Source organism: Aquarana catesbeiana, linkage group LG03 (assembly GCF_042186555.1).
Source record: "Aquarana catesbeiana isolate 2022-GZ linkage group LG03, ASM4218655v1, whole genome shotgun sequence".
Taxonomy (NCBI): Eukaryota; Metazoa; Chordata; class Amphibia; order Anura; family Ranidae; genus Aquarana; species Aquarana catesbeiana.
In genome coordinates, this window is record NC_133326.1 from 625127772 (window position 1) to 625152194 (window position 24423).

General features: G+C 44.5%; 1 protein-coding gene and 1 pseudogene across 1 annotated transcript in view; one reads left to right on the forward strand and one right to left on the reverse strand.

The window, feature by feature from the left end:
- The window catches only part of NOTCH3 (notch receptor 3), a 132294-nt gene extending 112462 nt beyond the window's left edge, over positions 1–19832 (reverse strand). The window contains exon 1 of the mRNA XM_073622382.1: positions 19665–19832. Coding sequence (XP_073478483.1) covers positions 19665–19737 — 73 coding nt within the window. The 5' untranslated portion in view covers positions 19738–19832. The remainder of the gene's footprint in view (positions 1–19664) is intronic.
- A 3342-nt stretch (positions 19833–23174) lies between these two features.
- Positions 23175–23295, forward strand: LOC141135979 (U2 spliceosomal RNA; annotated as a pseudogene).
- Positions 23296–24423: the final 1128 nt, after the last annotated feature.

Consider the following 24423-nt stretch of genomic DNA (forward strand, 5'->3'; position numbering starts at 1 on the left):
CATAAAGGCCCCAAGCATGTCACACTCCTGATCGCCGATAAGATTTCACCTAAGGACACGCAGACTGAACGCGATAGTTTTACACAGGAGAATTGCCTGAGGATCGCAAGGGGTCCCGCTTTTAGCTCATGTTACTTCCAGTAACATCACAATGTAAAATGCAAATACAGAGAGAATGTCAGGATTAAAAGGGTATTTCCACCTTTGCAGCCAAATTTGAGAACCCCACACTATACGTTTGGTATGTGTTCCCATTCACACAGCATGCCTAAAAATTACTAATTTTAAATTTTCTATGGAACAGGATTATACATAGGACTCCACGGGCAGCTTTCTCAGAATAACTTGCTTAACATCACACTATAGGGACATTTTTTAGGTGCATTAAATATACAATGTACTACCCAATCCCCGAGATCTTTAACCCTTTGGGCTCGTTTACACTTGCATTGGCCCTCTGAAGAGTGAGCCTCAGTGGATCGTTTTTCAGAGGACATTTGACAGTGAGAAGGTACTATGCTACCTCCTCACCAACTGTTTTAATTTAGAAGTCCGCACTACCAAGCCCCAAACGCATGCATCCTATGCGATTGCAGTGCAGTCCCATTTAGTCAAATTGGTTACGTTTGGCAGTATTAACCGCTGAAGACAGTGGGCATCATTTTTGCAGTGCCCCGATGCAAAGCATCACAGCAATGACATGTGTATGCCCCAGGAGGGAATTGTTGGGGGCAGTAAACATGCGTCACAACTGTGTTTATTGTACCATAACAGTGTTTTTTCTACACTATAGAATAGACTGTAGTAAAGTCATCTTGTTCTGTGATTTTTATTTTATTTTTTATTCTTGTAATGTTTTAAAAGGGGGAGAGGAAAAAAAGTTGAAAGGACACACAAACACTTATGGGAAATTAAAGCAGAGTTCCACCCAAAAGTAGAAGCCAAGCTCATCGCCTCATCTGCCTGTGGGGGGGGGTACCCGTTCTTGACAGGTATGCGTCCCCACTTCCGAGAGATCACTCAGGCGGTTGGCCCCTCTCTTAGTTGCCCCCACCGCCGGGCCATTCAGAAAGCACAGTGCGCTTCACGCAGGCGCAGTAGGGAACCGGCTGTGAAGCCGCAAGGCTTCACTGCTGGCTTCCCTCACAGGTAATTGGCGGCGACGGTAGCACCCAAAAGTGGACGGAAACATCGGCTGGGGTGCCGACATCGCTGGATTCCAGTACAGGTAAGCGTCCTAATATTAAAAGTCAGCAGCTACAGTATTTGTAGATGCCGACGTAATTTTATGCTTGGGGGGCAGAACTCTTCTTTAAGCTCTTTACCCATGGAACATGTTGCACACCACTCATACACAAACCATTATCAGATTGAAACAACCTATTTAGCACCACATAAGCATTTAAAGTTTAGTTTATTCTAAGTTATCCTTCAATTGATTCCTAGGAAAGAATACAATTCAAGCCACACACCGATGACATCAAGAACGCCTTTATTCAGCCACAATTTCAGCCTTATAAAGAAGACCATGAGGGCGAAACGCGTTGACGGGGACACTTCATATGCCGTTTGTGGCTAAATAAAGTTGAACACATCAGTTTGCAGCTTGAGTTGCATGGTTTCCTCAGGACTAGAAGCATGGACAAGCAACGTTGCTGTCAACAGCAGAGGAGAGGCATCAGGAATCGTCTAATTCTATAGCAGGCTTTCCAGATGCTGCTTTGAATAACCTCCTTTCTGAACAACAAGTTTGCGACGTACTAGAAAAGGTTTCAGACTTCTGCTAAATTTCTGTTAACCATAGTAATGTTTTATAAGTTCAAACGGTTACATGTGTACAACACCCTAAAATAAACTTTTAACTAACAAGAAAGGAATTTAAGATGAAAAATCATAGGTGTGCTGGTAAAGTGAACCAGAGCACAAAAAAATGGCCATAAAACTTCACGCTTGAAAGAGATTTACAGCAAAGCCAACCGTGAACAATCAAAATGTGACACATTTAGGTAAATAGGGGATTGTGTATTAATAGATTTCTCTCCATCATTCCAGTGGGGCATGAAGACTGACAGAGACCTTAACTGAGGCCTTGAAGAGTTGCCAGGACAACCCCTGCAGGAGTGAGCTGTGACTTGACTGAACAAAACCCTATGCCGGGCGGCCATGCTGCATCCGATGAGCTGGAAGTGGGAAACAAGATGGATTCTGGCCAAAGTGCTTGAATACATCAACTTTCATTTTTCCTTGCTGAAAAACCAAGAGGGGGAACTGCATCACAATTTCACATAAAAAAAAAACACTCCTTTTCATGAAGCATATTGTAATCAGTGACAGAGGCAACAGTACACAGGGGGCTTTTTTGGGGGGCCCACCTTCTGAGAGGAATCAGAAACTGAATGATAGAAAGAAATCCTCCATTCCCGCCAGCAGTCAGCTTAGGATACGAGCCAGCTGCTCTGTGGTATAATTAAGACCCGGTTTACACAACAACGTGCTTATAAAATCGTTGAGTTATTTAACTTGAAATATACATTTAATTGCCACTAAAATCATGATTATTATAAATGATAAACCCTGAGCAGAAAATACTTCATAGGTTTGACTTTCTCCATAAGCCTCAGGACACTTCGCATACGTCTCTTTTCAGACCTTCTCAGTAAACAAATGAAGACTTGAAGCCGTCTTATCTACATACTTAGGAATGCATGATAGCCAAAAACCTTTTAATATTTTCTTTTTAGGTAACGCTCGAAGGGTTGGAGTCACCATCAAGTTTTCATTGTGGTATGTGCCCCCAACTAGGTAGGTTCATCCTATTTGACCTGGTGACCACGCTTACTGAGACAAAGAATGATGAGAAATCCAAATATCTGAGTTCTCTCAACAAAAAGGAAAAAAAAAAAAAAAAACACCTTAGGGATGCACCAATATATCGGTGCAGACAATGACCCGAAAAGAGGGTCATTGGTGCAGAGAAAACATTCATATTCTTTTAAATTGATATATTGATAGATATAGATATATATAAAAATATATAAAACATTTGTTCTGGTGATGACTTTCTAAGAGGCGTTTCCTTCACTTTGTAGAGATTTCTTTACATACCCCATAGAATCTCTACTCCAGGGGAGTCCCCTCTCTACAAGTCTCTGTTTTGTACAAAGTATGTGCTGGGCTAGTTGGACATTTTTTTTTTTTTTTTTGCTCTTAACACAGTTGTGTAAAAATAAGTATAAGGCGAGGATAACCCACCAGTGGAGCCCACAGGAAAGAACGGACATCAGTTTTAAGGGTAATTTAGCCTTCATTAAAAACATTTTTGAGAACCATTTAAGGCGGCCATAGATGGTTTGAATCTCAGCAGGAACCGGACAAAATCCAAACCATGTACAAGCACTGCTGAATGTACCCCAAGTTGATGGACCAACCAGCCTCTCCGATTTTACACTGCTAGCGGCTGTTATAACAATCACAGTGTTCTCCCGGCAGGGATGGCTCCCCCACCAGGAGAACACAATAGCTCTGTGGGAGGGATTCCCCTCATCTACACTGTGTTGATGGGGGAATCTAGCGATTTTCTTTCCTGCAATTCAAACTTGCAGAAGGAAAATAACTCAGTCTATGGCCCGGGCTTTAGTATTGCTCATTACAAGCTATTGCGTCTGAATAAAGTCACAAGCTGACAAAGGTTGCAGGCCTTTAATCTTCTTCTAATCTGTTAGATGGATTGATTTAGGATAGTTCTGCTTTTTTTAATGTGCATATTATATACCTGTCAATTAAAGACTGGTTTACCATATGTACAAAAAGAGCAAATAAAAACTATTACTCTTTTATTGTATTTGCTCATTGAAAGGGGAAGTACCACTGCTGAACCCTGTTTACTTTTTTTTTTCCCTTCTAGTTTAAATTCCTTTCTTATTTAAAATTGTCTCTGTAAATCACAACTTTGGCAATTGCCGCACAATTTCTTTTATCCCAGTATACTTGATTTGATTGTAGCCCTATTAGTGCAATTGTGACAGAGAAAATTGAGTACTGTCCGTGATACATTTTTTATTTGCACTAACATACAATTTTTCAGGACAAGCTTTCGGGGTATGTCCCCTTCTTCAAGGTCCATTTGTGAATCAGTACTGCTTGGACCTTGAAGAAGGGGACATACCCCGAAAGCTTGTCCTGAAAAATTGTATGTTAGTGCAAATAAAAAAAGTATCACGGACAGTACTCAATTTTCACTTTTATCCCAGTAAAACCCATTAACCACTGTCGGGTGAGACCATTGTTTTTTTAATACAACAAAAATTATAGAGCAGTCTTAAAAACAGTCTAGTGTTAAATAATAATAAAAAAAAAAAAAAAAAGAAAAATGTAACAAAGTGACGGACATATGTTTTCTGGAGAAAATGCTGATTTGGGGTTCCTCCACTGCTGTTCATGAAATCAAGAGACATGGTTACATGATCTAAGTGGAGCAAAGTTCTTACTGGCAAATAATCCTTCTCTTTAGCAGATTATGGTTATGTTTGCAAAACTAACAGAAACTCATTCCAACAATTCTGTTAACAAAAAGTATCAAAGCTAAAATAAAAAAGCAATGAGCAAATTAAAAGCACACATGTATTTTTATTAATATTTCTTGTAACTAGGGCAAGAAATTGAAACAGCCTTTGGTTCCAATAACGATGGTACTACGTATGGTTCAAAGGGCAGAAATTATATACAATGTTAGGTAATAAGGACAACAACCTACCTTATAAAAAAAAAAAAAAAAAAAAAAAAAAAAAAAAAAGAACAACAAAAAAAACACACACACTTCTACTATTAGACACATGCTTTTGTTCAGAGATTACTCTCTCAATAACTTAATTGGCAATCTACCCTGGGACCAAATTCTGATCAAGCAATCTCTAGGTAAACTGATAGCTCTGAAGGTAAAATTTACTAATCACATTTTATTTATTCAAAATTAAAAAAAAAAAAAAAATCCATCCTGAACTTTCAAGATTCTTGTCACTGCGGTCGAAGGCGTTTTGAACTCAAAATTCGAAAATCGAATGAACGCTCCTGAAACCAAATTCTTCTAGAATATGGCCAGCTTTTGGTGTAGTTGACAATGCCAGTGCAGTGTAATTTATAATTTAAAACCAATTATAATGATCTAGAGGCTGGGGCCTCACAGATGAAAAGACTACAGTAGATTTTCTTGCCCTCAGCAAACAGCTTTCTTGATTTACTTTCAAACTCCAACTGTCAAATAACAGCTGGATGCTGATTGGTGACTACTGGCAAGAAGAACTTTTTTCCACGGTTCATGCCTTGAGCCAAAAGTCGTTATTTAATGCCAAGGATTCAGCCCTGTGGTAACAAATACTAGGAAACAAAGATCTCCGCTAGGAGACCTTCCAATAGTGAACATAGGAATTCCAAATCCAATTGAAATCATTCCTTTCTCATGCGTTATGTTAAAAGCAAATAGTTTGCCCATTCTATGTAGACAGGCAGCAGTGCAATATGTATCAAAAAGTGCAATATCTACAGTACAAGTACCAGCTTACACAGCTTTCTCCTTCACAAAAGACCTTCAAAAAGCATCAAGGCAGTGCGCTACAAGGTTCTCCTGTAATGCTGCGTACATACGATCAGGATTTTGGTCGGAAAAAGATATGATGGCTTTTCTGACGGGATTCCACTCAAGCTTGCCTTGCATACACACGGTCACACAAAAATTTGCTATCTATAGGCATCAGAGGTTGGTCAGCCTTGTGAAATGTCTTTCCATAAGCAAATACGCTAGGATAAGGTAGAGGTGAAAGCAGATCAGCAGCTTATCTTGGGTAAAACGTCCAAATTAATATTTCACATGGTATACAAGGATTGGAATCACCATATTACCAGACCAGAACTTAAAAGTCGTCCTAAAACGCTGAAGGTTTTATACCTTAACGCATTTTCTGCATTAAGGTAATAAACCTTCCACTACCCGTTTCTCCCATAGACTCCTGCTGCGGTCAGTCAAATCCTGTGAGGAGAGAGCGGGAGGCATTGCCGAGACAAGCTGTGTGTGCCAATGGATGCACACAACCCAGTTTAGGAGTGTACCTGCACAGGTGCCCCCACAGCACATGGCTTGCTGAGGGGGCACTCAGAGAAGGAGTGGATAGCCCCGGTGGGGGGACTCCAGAAGAGGAGGCAAGGGACAGCATTGAGCAATACCTTTGCACAGAGCAGGTAATGCTATCATCTTTTTTATTTTTATTAAAAAAAAAAAAAATTAAGAAGCTTTAAAACCACTTCATAAAAGGGACTGTGATAGCCCAAATAGTTGAAGAATTATATTTTAGAAGCAAATCTGAGGTTAACTGAATCAAAACGACTTCAAAGCTACAGTAAAGCCTGTATGATCCAGAACAACTGTTAAAGTGTTACTAAACCCAGGACCCTGCATTCCCTATATCTGATCTCCCACAGTACACAACCTTTTGTCATCAGCCGTATATAGCAGTCTTGCGACTTCAATCAGGGTCTGGTTAAAGCTTGGAGGAGTTTTCATTTCATACTCCAACTGTCCTATGAGGCTGCATGACTCCTGGCCTCGTGTCTGGACAATGCCGATTGGTCCTGTGCTGATTACATGCACCCCCCGGTACAAACTGCCTTTTTACACAATGCAGAGGATTAGCCCCTTAGGTTCCACAATGAGTATATCAAGCATGCTTTACTGCATATACAGACTGATTTTACAGTTATTGGGTTTAGTAAAATTTTAAGTAGCAGTTGGGAGATCTTTTTTTCTAAGTTTAAAAAAGTACCAACATTGGGTCCTGCTCACATCTGCATGCTGCAGCTGTGGTTTGGTGCACACTGAGCATTTTAAAGTACAACAGAACTCAATATTTTAAAGACCCCCAAAGGATACAGAAAGGGAGTAATATTCCTCCCTTTTCACGTTTTCTTTTTTGCCATCTGTGTCCCATTGCGGAAATTTCCCTTCACTTCCTGTCCCGTAGCCAAAAACGGGAAACGAGGGGAAATCCCTCCAAAGTGAGGGAATAATTTGTTGTTACCATGGTCTTCAGATTGGCAGATTTCCCCTATATTCCTGTTCCGGTGACAACCCAAAATGTGGAATTTTCTTTTCAATTTTACCATCAGCGATAACGGGGGGGGGGGGGGGGGGTCAGATAGAGAAGGCACAGACGGCTAAAAATAAAAAAATAAATAAAAAAAAAAAAAAAAAAAAAAAAAAAAAAGAAGGGTAGTAGTTTAGTTACACTAATACAGTAATGCTACAAATACAGTAATATAATATAAAAAAAAAAAGAAGGGGGCAGATTATGCAGTTAGACCACATTACAGTAATCATGAGAGTTCATTTGATCTTTAAATATGTTACATTATGTAACTCACATTGTGCTTAAAATTGCATCGAAGACGCAGCAGGTATGATTGTGCAGAATCTTAAGCTGGCCATACACTATACAATTTCCCTGTTCAACTTTCCTTTAGATTTACCAAAACCATATAATATGAGGTCAAACCTAAACCCTTTCAATTTGTATGCAATCAGACAGGCCCTTGCACTACATAGTTGAAGGTAAATCTAAAGGAAATTGAATCAGAAAATTGTATAGTGTATGGCCAGCCTTAGGCTCGGATCTGACGTATGAGACCCCAAGTCGCGTGACATGTGAGATCCTATGTTAGTCAATGATGCCCGTCTTATTTAACACTACTGAAGTCGCTCCAACTTTAGAAAAGGTTCCTGTGCTACGTCAAGGGAACTTCTATCCGACTTGCACCCATAGACTTTAATGGAAGTCGTCTCAAAGTCAGATCCTCATCTATATTAAGGAGATTTGGATCAGGAAGATTACCCAGACATTGCCTGAAAGTTGCTTCAAAGACACTGCAAAGTCTCATCACGTAGCACTCAAGTTGCCAGGAAGTCGCCTGGCAAAGTCGTACAAATTTCAGGTTGCGGTAGTGTGAACCAAGCCTAACTGTCAAAATGTATCTCTATCTGAATATCTCCAGATTAAAAAAAAAAGCATAAGAGCCTTTATTACCTGACTGGGGAAAAAAAAAAAAAAAAAAAAAAAAAAAAAAGGTCCACAGATAAGAGTGTCATCCAGTTAATGCAGTGGAACAAAACTGTCTACTCCAATATATCCAGGAAATGATATATGGCTTATTACTGTGGGAAACAGATTTTTCTGACACACACAAATGTTAACATGACTTGGCTGAACATCAAATATTTGAAATTGGATGCACTGATGTCAGTCCTCTGGGAGCTGCAATTCTCCCTGGAAGGCCCACTTCCTGTGCATGTTCCCAAAGAAAGAAAAAATTTGGGCTACCTGAATAGCAGGGAGTAGTAAAACTGAAAAACTGCTGTGATCACATGAGGTTCAACTTAAAAAAAAGGTTTTCACACAGAATTTCCCAGCTTTCTCCCAAAACTCACAAAATGTTCTAATTGGATTCCAATGGGAAAAAAAAAAAAAAAAAATGTGAGAATCCAGGAAGTTGCGAAACCATTGATCAAAAGACCCCTTACTCCGACCATCGACAGTTCAAATCTCAGCCGGTTCAGTAGGGACCGGCCGAGATTCGAACCATGTATGGGCAGGCTGATTGCACCCAAATCAACCGATTAATCAACTTGGGTACAACCAGCATGTCGGATTTTTAGGATGCGATTATTGCCAGCAGCTACGGCCGCTAGCAATAATCACTGTGTTCTACCTGCACCTCACCCGCCGGGAGACCACAATAGCTGCACAGGAGAGATTCCTCCACCAACTTGTGGTTGCAGGAAAGATCATATCATCTATGGCCTTAGGCCTTAAACCCCATACACATGGGCCAAATGTTCAGAGACATCAGCCGGTTCAATAAACACCGTCAGACTTTCGGCCCGTGTGTAGGGCAGCCGGTTTGGCCGGCTTCTGATGGGGGGGTTTCCCCTGTCAGAAAACAATAGAACAGCAGGGGGGCGTTGGATAGTTAGTACAGTGGCTCCGGAGTGGTCAGTTTTTTTTTTTTTTCCGTTCATCCCAAAAAAAGAAAAACACACTATAGCTATAAACAACCAGCCTGTCCATAGATAGATCGAAATTTGGCTGGTTCCTAGTGAAAGGAAAGGTTTACGACAGCCATTTATGACCAGGCCCATTAAGAGGCTTTACTGATCCTGGGCCAAGCATAGTTTATGAGGTTTCTGCATTACTTTTACTGATTTGAACATTTGGAGAGTAAAAAGGGTGGCACTGCATTCAGTACAACTTCACACAGTTTGGGGTTTTTCAGAACTCATTGTCACAACCCTGTTGGGTTTTTATTTTTGTGTGCAATAGGAGAGGATTCCCTTTGCTTCCTATCCTGAAGACACAATCGGAAAAACAAAATCTAAGAATCTCTCCAAAGCAAGCCCTCACTGCACCAGGTGGTCTCATTGGAAGAGTTACCATTACCTCTGTTTTCTGTGGTAGTTTTAAAGCAGGCCATACATGGGTCAATTTCTGACCCAAATTTTTTTTAGCAACATGAGGTGAAAGTGAAAGCTTGGTTGGAAAATTTGAAATCAATGGTGGCACTATCAGATCACAAAATGCACAAAATTTCTGATTTTCAATAGAAAATTCATTCGGAATTTGACCCATATATGGCCGGCTTAAGATTTTGCTTTCCTTAACACTTTCTTTAGCAGAGACAATGGTTACAAGAACTGAGGCTCGATTCACACTGTGTTTTTTTAAAGCATTTTGCAGAAATGCAGGGAAATTTTTTTAACATGGGTTCCTATGGAACATGTTCACATCAATGCATTTTTGTGTCTCTGAAGCCCGCTGACAACTGATGACTCGTCGGTTGCTAAGGAAGCGGCGGCCCGGCTTCCCGGCCCCCTCCTTAGCAATCAGCTATATACAGTGTAAAAGAAAAGAAAAAACGCAAATCACTTCAAAATCAAGTGTCCAAAAACGCGGCAAGCACCGCAAAAAGCACTGCAGAAACGCTCAAAAGCAACATGCATAGATGTGAATCGAGCCTAACAGAGAGGGTAAATCTCTGCATTAAAGACACAGACAGCAATAGAAAACTAAAGAAAAAGAACAATGTTGAATAGCATCCAATCACTAGTCCTAAGTGCTGTCACATAGGGCTGTCCTTAACCCTGTGTAAGATCTGACCAGACCAAATGGTTTGCAAATATCATCCCATGTACCACCACCCTAAGAATATATGCCAAGCATCAATATATGTCTGTAATAGATAGGATTAGGAAATTATGGATTTTGGATACTACTTGGGCACACAACCATATCAACAAATTTAGCACCTCCCATTGCATCAGAAATATGAATGAAAATACCGATTGGTTGTTTTGGGTTACCATAAAGATGCCGTGGTTCCCATAGACCTAGTTAATAAGAGTAAGATAAGAGATGTAATTTGTAACTTTCAGAGTTTAGAGTGTGTTTACACCAAACAGCAGTAAAGAAGGTAGACAGGATACAAACATTTTCTTCCAGGATTACAAGTGACCATTTCAGATTTGTCAACTTAGGTAAACTGGTGAGTGATACGTTTAATGTATGTAAACAGAGCAAGAGATAAGAAAAAAGCCACAGCAGTAAAATGGAGTATCTGGATCTTTGATTTATCATCTGCAAAGTGAAATGAAAATCAGGGATAGAGTAAAAAGCCTATAGAGAAGGGTCAAGATGGGGGGGGGGGGGGGGGGGGACAAAAAAAAAAAAAAAAGACAAAAAGAACCAACATGTCAAGTTTCATCCACTGACTAAAGGTGGAATGAGCTTGACATGCTAGCTCTTAGGTCTTTTTTCTCATCTTGACCTTTCCTATAAGTCTTTCAAGCCATCCCCGATTTTTGTTCCACCTTTTGGTCAGCAGATGATACTTGACATGTTAGCTCATTCCACAGGGAACCCCTGTTAAAAAATTACTACATCTATAACTCATGATACATTAGTGTTATGGTCAGTGGTAAAAGCGCTCCTCACATTTGTGGTCATTGGGTAGAATTTCCCCCCTTCATTAGCTAAAAAGATCATTGGTGTCACTGGGAACTTATCTGAGAGGCAAAAATTGGTCATTGCTCAAGGACCCCTAGCAACCATTGGAGGAACCCTAGGGTTCCATGCAACCCAGGTTGAGAAACCCTGATCTAAGGACTGATGGTAATTTTGGGATGTCCATGATGGGCCAATGTAGCCCTCAGAGGAGAATTGGGCTAAAGGCCAACAAGGTGCACTTCCTATTACCAAAAAGCCTGTCGCCATAAAGAGTTACCAACTTGCTCAAAAACCTGAAAAACTGAGCCAGCCCCATATTCATCATTAAGTTATAACATTAGTTCACCATGCGCACTATTTCTGACAGTGAGCCATGTTGAAGGATACAGAATACTGGGTCACAAAAACAGGTAACATTTGACCGTACAACATATTTTGTGATGATACCGTTTACTATCCCGTTGCCATCTTATGACATGACATGACATATGAATGATCTTTTAACGCTTAATTTGATAAACACCAAAGATCAGCGTCTACTAAAGATGTAAGTGATACAAGATCGGTTGCTAAAAGAAAAGACAAAACTAAAGCCAGATGACCTTAATTTATCAGGCAAAGAGCTTCGTGCAGCAACTCATAAGCACCATCAGTAATAGACTAAACTGGTTAAAAATGTGTAAAAGATAGGCAAGGGCTGTGAAAGACTGACAATGTGAGAGAAGACAGCACTGTAAAGAGTATAGATGGGCCAAGAAAAAAAAAAAAAAAAAAAAAAAAAAAGGAGTATAGGAATTAAAGAAAAAAGTGAGAATGGAAAGTGACAAAAGGCAAGAAAAAAAGAGGCCAGGGAGACAAAGGGAGAGCTGAGGGATGCATACTGATTGACGTAGACTTTGGATGTGTACAGAAAAACTTTAAGAGACACAGCAGGATCAGCTTGTAAGGGGTCAGAGGGTGAGGAGACCAGACTGGACATTGGAGAGAAGGTTTATTATAGACAGCCAGAACATGCCAACAGACAAGGAAAGAGACATCAGTCACCACATATAGCTAGAACACAATTGGTGAAATAGATTACAGTACTTGACTGTCTGACATTAAGTAATAATCCAATCTTAGAAAGACCTTGACCATATACACTGTCTTTAGTAAACAGATTAAGAACCATGACCCTTCCCATCTCAATGGTGACAAGAGAACACTGAATATTTCCAACCTTTTCATCTGACATTGATGTTCCATTGCTGCCTCCAAGAACATGTATACCCCTTCAAGTCAATAAAAAATTCCCATTATAAAATGCTAACCAAGGACCTATAGCTCTACCTTCAACGAGAAAGTGAAAAGCCTCTACACATTTCCCCATGGAACTGCAACCTATCAACGGTTTTGAAAAAACCACAAAAAACAGCTGCAAGGCTGTAATTGCTCAAAGTTGGCTGAACTTTGTGGGTTGATCTAAAAAAAACTCATTGATTTTCAACAGGTTTTTGAGGTTAGCATTCACCTGCAATGGAAATCATTGGAATCCCCAGATTGTGACTTCCAAAGAAACTCAAGCAGTTGCATGAGGCACCATGATAAATGTAAAAAAAAAACAAAAAAAACCCTCTTCAAATAATAAAACTACATACAAAAGCTTCACAATATAAGATATCAAAGAAAAAAAAAAAAACCTGTGGGCGTACAACTATACTTATAATCACGCTATGGTGCTTCCAGTAGTGCAATGAGGGGGAAAGAAACAAACATTCTTCAACTGGAAGAGTCTCAGCTAGGCATCCAGCAATGTGTGAAGTATGAATGAGACGCTATAGCAAAACCATTATAGTGCTCCATGGCCCTTTCCAAAAGACATTCTCAACACAATGGCAAACAATGTAGAGTAGTCTTTCTCAACAGTGGAACCCCACAGACCCTTCAGAGGTTCCTTAAGTGAAAAGCAATGTCTCCCTCCCCTAGGTTTTCATTAATACCACAGATTTTTTAAAGAAAAGGTTATACTTGCCTGCACCATGCAATGGTTTTGCACAGAGAGGCCCCGAAATTCCTCTTCTTGGGTCTCCTGCCGGTGCTCTCCCATAGGAATCCGCTTCCTATGGGACCCACCTGCAGACTCCACCCTGAGCAGCGCTGCCTGCATTCACAGACGCAAAAAGCGCAGCTGGGCCCACTCACAGAATTTGACTGACAGCAAGCAGGAGCAAATTGCTCCTGCCTCTATAGCCGCTGCAGACTAACAGTGCTGGATCGAGATCAAGCTCAGGCAAGTATAAGAGGGGGCGAGAGGGCGATACAGATACAAAGACATTTACTAGGCTAGCCTTTCCCAACCTCCTTACAATGGAGGAACCCAGTGAAATAGATCTCTGGTCTTAGGGAACCCGTCAATGATTACTACATTTACAGCTAACTGTAACTTACTATGATTGTCCGTGGGAAGAGTGCTTCTTACATTTTTGGACACTGGGAAGAATCTTCCACCTTACAGATTTCCTAAAGTGGTTGTAAACGCTGGACATATTTTACCTTGATGCAGGTAATGCATGCCTTAATGCCACAAATACATTCCTCCCACTGACCATCACACTAGTGTACAGTGAGGCTAGATTATAGTAATCTATAGCAGGAGTTCCCCAAGTCTGGAGATCTATTTCAAGGGGTTTCTTTCTAGCAAAATCATAAACTCGGGCTGTACAGAGGCTAACCTTGCAGTCACCTACACTGCTATGGCTGTAGGATCTTCCACTGCCCTTAAAGCGGGGTTCCACTCAAATTTTTAACTTAATCTTAGCCCCTTCATGGACCCCGGAGCACTTGTTACCTCCGCTATCCCCGTCAGTAAACAACTGTATAGGCCGATACGCACTCAAAGTTTTTTTCTTTAAACTGAATGACAGAACTGACAAAAGAGCAGGACTATCACAAAAGTGATGTTGGTGTGGCGGTCTCCCCTGCTGTGCTTTTGTGTTCTGACAGGGGTTCTGCATGCCCCCCATCACAAAAACACACTAATCAGATGCTGGTTTTCCAGCATATCCCTTCGACAAAAGCTGGTCGTTAGGCCGGCTTCTGTCAAAAAGACAGCTGTATACACTGACCGAATGTCAGGCCGGTTCCCGTTGAACCGCGTGTACCCAGCCTAACCCTATACTGCTGTATTATCCACGATGGTAGGCAATAATGAGCAACTTTGGTGCCCTTGTGATAGCCCATGACCTATATATAATCAACTTTTAATTTCTGCTTGTAAGAAGTTGGGGTCTTTTGAGCATATTACTACAGAGCTTGACAAAGCCCAGATGCCAGGTTGCCTCGGCGACCAGAAGTTTGGTGCCAGCACTAGGGCTCCCGTCAGCCCATCCACTGCTGGCAGTAGCACCAGGCACAAGCACCTCCTCGGGCAGCCACCCACTGAGCTCCTTGCCTGATCTCTGCCAATGGCTGCATATCACATGCCTACCTTGCATTGGGGAGCTATGATTGGGCAGTCGGTCAGCCACTAAATTGGCTGGAGCTTCCTGGCCTTTTTTGACCCTCCCCAATCCTGGGGATGGTGGCAAGGACGTCACACGGAGGAGCCGACAGTGAGCCCCAGCTCTGCCCAATGGCCAAGAGTGACCTGCCCGAGCCCAGCAGGTAGGGCAGCCTAAGGTGGGCTTGGGAGCTGGCCAAACTCTACATCCCAGGTGAGAGAAGACACCCCAGGGGCCTCACCAAGAGGAACAGAGGAGGGAGGGCAGTGTATGAGGGGAGACACTGCGCGAGGGGAGTGATCAATGGTTGGCCATCTCTGTCACCAAAAACAAAGCCCTACCAGCCAAAAAAAACAAAACAAAAAAAAAAAAAACTGGCTCCTAACTTTTTTAGTTGGCTCCTAAATTCGAAGCAAATTTGTCAAGCCCTGTATTACTAGGCGTGCGAGCAGATAATTTAATCATTTATATTAGTGTCTGGTTGATCAGACACAAGTATAATGAGATAGGGGGCTACACAAAGACAGGACACTCCAATCGGTGGTTAGGTGGTCACTACTCATTTTGGCATGTTGGTTCATGGGTTCAATTCCAACAAAGGACGCTGTATAAAATTTCTATGCTTTTTCCCCCATTTGTATGGGTTTTCCATATCCACCAAAATGTTCTCTGGCTTCCACACAACCGTTGCTCATCCGTAGGACATAGGCACATAAAAATGTAGGTTCTTTCTGAGCCAGGACAGAAAACGCATATCAGAGCCTAATACAACTATTCAACAGTGAAGATACAAGTCATAAAAAGAATGGTGTTTTTGGGGGCTTTAACATAGGACTGAGTGCAACAAAAATACAGTGGAAATAAAACTATGAAGTCGGAGGTGGGCAAAAACGTGAGGGCACCCGAGAAAAGAAAAAAATAAATCCAACTTGGCACCGGAGAGAAAACCTTGTACAAGTGCAGCCAGGAGCAGCTGGACAGCGGGGAAAGTGGGGAAAGTGGGGGTGCAATGGTAACGTGGCACAGGCAGAACTGGGAGGAACTCTGAAGAAAAGAAATGGAGGGCCCGGCACAAAAAATAGGGTCAGCAAAGACACACAAAGTCCCAGCAAGATAGACAGGCGGGCAGACAAGTATGGAGCAGCTGAGAGAGAACAGAAAGAGGGAGAACAGAGCTGCAGGAGGTAGCAGACAGATTTGTGGGGGCAGTTTGGGAAGCGTCTAACCCCCCCTCCCCCCCCCCCCAATCCCTTTTTCCAATTGTTATCACACAAGAAAGGTTTCTCTCTCACTACACAGTGCCCTCCTCCCCCTCGCCTTCCCTGTGCCCTGAGGGAGGGAGACAGAGAGCGAGAGAGAGAGGCAGAGGAGGGGGGGAGAGCAAGAGGAGGAGAGGGGGGATGGGTGGGAAAATTTGGAAAAGGGGATTATTAGAGAGGAAAAAAAAAAAAAAACGTAACAGCTCCAACTGAGGAACAACCTCATCTATACAGACACAAAGCAGACCATGCACATCTAGTAACGGGTCTCTGGTACTGTGTCCCGAACACACACATTTAAAAAGCCAAAACTTAAAAATCTCATCATAGAAACTGAAATGTCTGGCTAAATCTGCTAAAACAAATTTGACAAAAGGCAGCAAGTTTAGCATGCTAATTTGTGGATTGCTGTGATTTGTCCTACAATGCTGCCAATTCTGGACACTACAAAAGGCAATAAACATCCGCTAGAATAAACATTAGAACGGTAACACACTACTATAAAGAGTTTACCCAAGCCATGAATACACTGGAACTCATTAATTTATACCCAAGTAACCAAATATATGACAGTTACACATGGCAACCAGATAGATCATTTTTCAGCACTAGTTCCATCACACTAAGAGTTTGTGATTGGTTACTGCATATTGTAGGCAACATATGAGATAAGCAGCTTGCATGGTTGTATTGCAACACTGGGGCCCTAGGTTCAGTTCCTACAAGGAACTTCGCCTATATGCAGCATCTAGGTATGTTTCCTCATGGACAGTAACTTATCTGATCCCGCCATGTTGGTACATATATGACTGTGGTGGTGACTTCATATTGAAAGTTCCTTCAAAGCCAGGATTATTCTACATAAATATATAGAAGTCACTAAACACTGTTGAGGGAGCATCTGTTAAGTATGATCAGTAGATACATAAAGATACCCAAAAGTCTTGTATACGAAAACGTGTCCAACAAGAGCAATGTATACTGGCCAACGTTTCGATGGATCATAGTCCATCTTTGTGAAGGCCTTGAGAAAGATGGACAGTGATCCATCATAACCTTAGACAAAAATAGAATAAAGTCCTTTTGTTTGGACACCTAAAGCTCGAAAGTAGTCTCCACTAATGTCCATGCTAAAATATTTCCCAAATTCCGAACAGTTACTGGAAGCAACTTGGCATATTTTCATCCATATTACAACATTCCTAAAGACAACTACATATCCTTGATCGCTTGTGAGCTATCGAAAAACAGCTTTCAGTACCCACAAGTTGGCATGAGAACTCCCAGCACAAAGCTGTTCCTGGCATAGCCATAAATTCTAAACAGCAGAGGACCCTGAGAATCCCCATCAAGGCAGACATTCATAAAAATCGGTTAAACTCCATTTAACGCTGAATAAACAAAGCCAGACAGCCAACTTTCATCTCCTGGCCAAGTTTACAAATAAAGGTGACATGAAACACTGATCCAGTGTATAGAACGAAATCATTTAAGAGTGAATAATCACAGCGGGCGAGGAAACGCTGACGAGACACTGAGGAAATAGAAGACTTCACCAAGAGACATTAGAACTTTACACAACGTATGGCTCAATTCCCTAAGCCTGCCTTACTTTGCCATCAGGGGATTTTTATTATTTTCAACGCTCACTGCTGAAAAAAGTAATCAACTAATCATGCTTTAGGAGACAACAAATGGCACTTTCTGCTTGCTGTCCTAGATGATGACGTGGTGGCTGAAATCTGATTAACCCTCTAATCTCCTTTGGCATGTACACTATAGCCACCCAAGCTGTCTTTTCACCCACAGGGAGGAGGAAGCTGCCTGAGATCACTTTAAAGTTCCTCTGCTATGTACAGAAATTCCCTGAAGGTGGGATTATACGGATGGCCTCTCAGGGCATGGACCTCCCTCCACCAATATTGGGAACATTGCTAAGGACATTTCTTAGGTGTACCAAATGGCTTGTCCCTTGTCCTACAGGTCTATACCATATTATCTATATATTGGTTTCTTTCCCCTTCTTGGTTGTTCTAGTCAGTATTTCCTCATTCATTAGGCACAGCATGGGCTTGCTGCTGTAATAATTCACTCAAATTTATTTTGCATATATACATATTTATTATTATAATAATGGATCTACAGGACATAAACTCAAACACTGCATGTTGTCAAAACATCATTATACTAAAGCTTTTGCTACATTCTTTACTTCCAATAACCTCTCTTTTTGGGAAAAAAAAAAAAAAAAAAAAAGGAGAGAAGCAGCTAGATATACACACACAGAGATCCCAAGAGCCAGGCAACCAATAGTTTTTAGCCCATGTTCACATTGGAGTGATTTGTCATGCGATTTGACAGGTCCCAATTGCATCCTATTGCTGTCAATCACACGGTTTAAATCTGTGCAACGCCGACTTTGCGGTGTCGTACTGATTTGCCCTACTTTAGTGCCCTTCATACACTACTTTTGCGACTTGAATAGACATCTGTGCATAAAGCTACACTGATGCCTTCAAAGTCGCACCTTTGAAATCATGCGGTTTCAGACAAAGTCGCAGGATTTTTAAAACCACAGTCAATGTAAATGGGGGCTTAAAGACTACAACCATTGAGGTTTTTGCTAATATATTTTAAATTTTTTTTTTTTATAATTATTTCCCAAAATGACTGGGTCTTACGGGTCTCGAAGTAATTATATATATATATATATATATAAAAAACATACATACACACACACACACACACACGGTACTTCGAGACCCATAAGACCCAGTCATTTTGTGGAAAAATTATAAAAAAATAAAAATAAAATAATATTATAAAATATATACACACACACACACACTCTACAAGCCTTTAGTCGCATTATGTCCACCCTGTCTGAAGTGAGAAGGAAAGAGGGGGCACACAGCCCTGGGGATCCAGGAGATGGGGCAGATTACGGTGGATGATCCCATTGGAACCAGGCAGACAATCCTGTGTGACACATGGAGTATATCTGGGGAGGAGGGCAGACATCTCTACAATCCCTAATGACTTTCTGCCCTGCTAAAGCTGGCCATACAATTTCCTTTAGATTTACCAAAACCATGTAGTGCAAGGGCCTGCCTGACTGCATACAAATTGAAACTCTTAAGGTTTGACCTCATATTATATGGTTTTGGTAAATCTGAAGACAAAAATCTGCAAAAAAATCTAATAGTGTGTATGAGGTCTAAGGGAAAGTTGTACAAGAAAACTGTATAGTGTACGGCTTAGACCCCATACACACTATTAGATTTTCTGCAGATTTTTGTCTTCAGATTTACCAAAACCATGTAGTACAAGGGCCTGCCAGATTGCAAACAAATTAAAACTCCTAAGGTTTGACCTCATATTATATGGTTTTGGTAAACCTGAAGAAAATCGAATAGTGTGTATGGGGTCTTAGCCTCCAATCTGTGCTCTGTGTCATGTATGGGGAGATCACACAACCAGTGGGGGGGAGGGGGAGGTCAGCGCTGACAATCACAGCTTCGCACACAGGCCATTCACCAATATAATGGGAAATAATAGAACACTATGACATGATCCAGAGAAGACAATAACCAATCATAATCATCACAATAAAACAATCCCATGTATCACCACCCACCAGGTGTCAGTCATGTGATCTGCAACAAAGTAACTTTTTTCTGTATTTATGTATCAAATCTCAGGAAAGGAAGGATGTGATTGGAGAGAAGGGGGGGTCACGTGTCTGGTAGGTAGAGGGATTGCGGGCTCAGGTCTGGAATGTCTATAGACTTTGGATAGTAGAGATCACACACGGCGGAGCTCTGTGTATAGCAGTACACGGTGATCACATCCCTCCCCCACACACACACACACTCCGATCTTACCGTAGATTCCTCCAGCACGGCTCAGCAGCACTGCAGTGACCCAGACGAGTCCGTACATCCCGGGCCGCCCCATGTTCTTTCCTCCCCGGGGAGCCCTCCAAAGACAGGAGCTCTTCTCTATCCGGCTGACTGAGCCACACTGATCCGTAGGAGGATCTCCAGAGGCGAGCGCAGAGTCCGCCACGCCCAGGCGAGGAGGCACGAAGAGGATTCCGGCCAATAGGCGGACCGACCACGCCCTTCGCTCAAAAAACAGCCTTCCCCCCTTCCCTTGTTATACTCTGTAATAAAAAAAAAAAAAGTGCAGGAGGCTCCGCCCACCCCGCTTGTAACCTTTTCTGCTGCATATTTCCCAGTAACTAGGGGCGATGGGCGGGGCCATTGGTCACGCCCCGTCAAAAGGAGTCAGCCAACCGCGCTGGTCGCCGATACTTCGGAATGCGCCGGAGAGTAGGCGGGGGGGGTTGGCATCGCTTAGCAACGTGGGCGGAGTGTGCGAGAGATTCCATCACAGGGACCACGTGGGGTGTGTGCGGTCCGCAGAAGGGAGCTGGGTAGTACGGTCCATTGTCCTCACAGGCTGGTGACCTGCCAGGGGGGGGAGGGATGATTAATATTTAAACTCTCTTCAAGGGGTCCTCCCTCCCCCCTCACGTCTATGGATTCCTAACCATACATCAGCCATCTGCTTAATGATCAATGTGAGTGTGGAGAGGGGACTGCAGTCCTGTGCCCCCCCCCCAGTTTTCATGTCATTGCTGATCATGATGTGAGCAATGGGGGGACTCGGGGTCCTCACACTCATATATGTCTATGGATGCACACACATTGGTTAGGGAGCGAGCCCGCGTGTGCGTCCTCATTGGAAGCGGCTTCCTATGGTGGCACATGGAGAAGGGGAGGAGCCAGAGTGACCCCAGAAGAGGAGGAGCCAAGAGTGCCAGGGGACTCCAGAATAGGAGGAGCCGAGAGTGCCAGGGGACCCCAGAAGGGGAGGAGCTGAGAGCGCCAGGGGACCCCAGAATAGGAGGAGCCGAGAGCGCCAGGGGACCCCAGAAGAGGAGGAGCCGAGAGCGCCAGGGGACCCCAGAAGAGGAGGAGCCGAGAGCGCCAGGGGACCCCAGAAGAGGAGGAGCCGAGAGTGCCAGGGGGACACCAGAAGAGGAGGAGCCGAGAGTGCCAGGGGACCCCAGAAGAGGAGGAGCCGAGAGCGCCAGGGGACCCCAGAAGAGGAGGAGCCGAGAGCGCCAGGGGACCCCAGAAGAGGAGGAGCCGAGAGTGCCAGGGGACCCCAGAAGAGGAGGAGCCGAGAGCGCCAGGGGACCCCAGAAGAGGAGGAGCCGAGAGCGCCAGGGGACCCCAGAAGAGGAGGAGCCGAGAGTGCCAGGGGACCCCAGAAGAGGAGGAGCCGAGAGTGCCAGGGGACCCCAGAAGAGGAGGAGCCGAGAGTGCCAGGGGACCCCAGAAGAGGAGGAGCCGAGAGTGCCAGGGGGACACCAGAAGAGGGGGAGCAGAGAGTGCCAGGGGGACACCAGAAGAGGGGGAGCAGAGAGTGCCAGGGGACCCTAGAAGAGGAGGAGCCGAGAGTGCCAGGGGGACCCCAGAAGAGGAGGAGCCGAGAGTGCCAGGGGGACCCCAGAAGAGGAGGAGCCGAGAGTGACAGGGGGACCCTAGAAGAGGAGGAGCCGAGAGTGCCAGGGGGGACCCCAGAAGAGGAGGAGCCGAGAGTGCCAGGGGGGACCCCAGAAGAGGAGGAGCTGATAGTGCCAGGGGGGACCCCGGAGGAGCTGAGAGTGCCAGGGGGACCCTAGAAGAGGAGGAGCCAAGAGTGCCAGGGGGACCCCAGAAGAGGAGGAGCCCAGAGTGCTGGGGGACCCCAGAAGAGGAGGAGCCGAGAGTGCCTGGGGACCCCAGAAGAGGAGGAGCCGAGAGTGCCAGGGGGACCCCAGAAGAGGAGGAGCCGAGAGCGCCAGGGGGACGCCAGAAGAGGGGGAGCAGAGAGTGCCAGAGGACCCCAGAAGAGGAGGAGCCAAGAGTGCCAGGGGGACCCCAGAAGAGGAGGAGCCCAGAGTGCCGGGGGACCCCAGAAGAGGAGGAGCCCAGGGTGCCAGGGGGACCCCAGAAGAGGAGGAGCCCAGAGTGCCTGGGGACCCCAGAAGAGGAGGAGCCCAGAGTGCCTGGGGACCCCAGAAGAGGAGGAGCCGAGAGTGCCAGGGGGATGCCAGAAGAGGGGGAGCAGAGAGTGCCAGGGGACCCCAGAAGAGGAGGAGCCGAGAGTGCCAGGGGGGACCCCAGAAGAGGAGGAGCCGAGAGTGCCTGGGGACCCCAGAAGAGGAGGAGCCCAGAGTGCCTGGGGGACGCCATAAGAGGGGGAGCAGAGAGTGCCAGGGGACCCCAGAAGAGGAGGAGCCGAGAGTGCCTGGGGGACCCCAGAAGAGGAGGAGCCGAGAGTGTCGGGGGACCCCAGAAGAAGAGGAGCCCAGAGTGCCAGGGGGGCCCCAGAAGAAGAGGAGCCCAGAGTGCCAGGGGGGCCCCAGAAGAAGAGGAGCCCAGAGTGCCAGGGGGGCCCCAGAAGAGGAGGAGCCCAGAGTGCCTGGGGACCCCAGAAGAGGAGGAGCCCAGAGTGCCTGGGGACCCCAGAAGAGGAGGAGCCGAGAGTGCCAGGGGGACACCAGGTGAGGAGGAGCCGAGAGTGCCAGGGGACCCCAGAAGAGGAGGAGCCGAGAGTGCCAGGGGGGACCCCAGAAGAGGAGGAGCCGAGAGTGCCAGGGGGGACCCCGGAGGAGCCGAGAGTGCCAGGGGGACCCTAGAAGAAGAGGAGCCAGATGGACCCTAGAAAAGGAGGAGCCGAGAGTGCCAGGGGGACAGTAGAAGAGGAGGAGCCAGATGGACCCCAGAAAAGGAGGAGCCGAGAGTGCCAGGGGGACCCTAGAAGAGGAGGAGCCAGATGAACCCCAGATGAGGAGGAGCCAAGAGTGCCAGGGGGACCCTGGAAGAGGAGGAGCCAGGTGAACTCTAGAAGAGGAGGAGCCGAGAGTGCCAGGGGGACCCCAGAAGAGGAGGAGCCAGATGGAACCCAGAAGAGGAGGAGCCAAGAGTGCCAGGGGGGACCACAGAAGAGGAGGTTCAGGGCTGCTCTGTGCAATAATCTGCAAAATCTACAGGATAACAGAATAAAAGGGCACAGACAAGAAATGTATTATTAAGACTCATTTACATGTGTGGTGCTCACTAAAGTGTGATCCAAGTTCAGATCACTCTTCAGAGGGCATTTGGCAGGCAGTGAGGAGGCACTGTATCCCCCCCCCCACACACACACACACACACACACACACACACCACCACCACCTGTCTTAACCCCCCTACATGCAGTGCATTGCATGTGGTTGCAGAGTAGTCCCATTAACTTGAACGGGTTGTGCTCAGCAGGTGGTAGTGCCAGCAGAAAGCAACAGGAGGTATTATTTCTGCCATGTCTGCAAAGTATCACGGGCATGGCATGTGTACACACCCACTTCTCGGCCTCTTGGCTAAGATCAAGTGCTGTATCTGTTCTTATCAGTGATCTAATGGAGGTTCTGTGCTGTCATTCTGACCTGACCAAGATTGGAGTGATGGCTATGAACCTCCTGGTTGGAACGTTCTACCTTGTCTGGCCATGGGCTGGGACAGCAGACGGTCTGTGCCCCCTGGGAGTAGTCGCTCTAGGGGTGCTCTTATTAACCACTTACAGATCGGAAGATTTGGCCGCTTAATGACCAGGCCATTTTTTGCGATACGGCGCTGCGTCACTTTACCTGACAATTGTGTGGTCGTGCGATGCTGTACCCAAACAAAATTGATGTCCTTTTCTCCCCACAAACAGAGCTTTCTTTTGGTGGTATTTGATCACCTCTGCGGTTTTTATTTTTTCGCTATAAACAAAAAAACAGAGACTATTATGAAAAAAAACAGTATTTTTTACTTTTTGCTATAATTAATATCCCCAAAATGTTTTTAAAAAACATATTTCTTCTCAGTTTAGGCCAATATATATTCTTCTACTTATTTTGGTAAAAAAAATTGCAATAAGCGTATTGATTGGTTTGCACAAAAGTTATAGCGTCTACAAACTATGGGAAAGATTTATGGCATTATTATTATTATTTTTTTTTTTTACAAGTAATGGCGATGATCTGCGATTTTTAGCGGTACTGCAACATTGCAGCAGACAGATCGGACACTTTTGACACATTTTTGGCACCATTGACATATATACAGCAATCCGAGCTAAAAAAAAAATGCACTGATTACTGTATAAATGTCACGGGCAGGGAAGGGGTTAACACTATGGAGCGATCAAGGGGTTAAATGTGTTCCCTAGTTAGTGTTTCTAACTGTATGGGGATAGGACTGACTGGGGGAGGAGACATATCGTTGTTCCTACTTAGTAGGTACAAACGATATGTCTCCTCTCCCCTGACAGAACAGGGATTTGTGTGTTTACACATACAAATCCCTGTTCCTGCTCTTCTGCACGCGATCGCAGGTGGCCAGCGGCGATCGCACCCGCCGGCCACAAGCATCGGATTCCCCGTCGTGCATCGGGCACGCGCGCCTGCTATCGCCCTTAAAGGTACACACATCCCCATACGGAGATTTGCGATAATGAACCACTTTGCCGGCGTATATCGGCGTGAGCCGGTTGCCAAGTGGTTAATACTTGGGTGTGGGACCCCACCGTGTGAATGGAACACGTGGTCACTGCACCAAATGATGG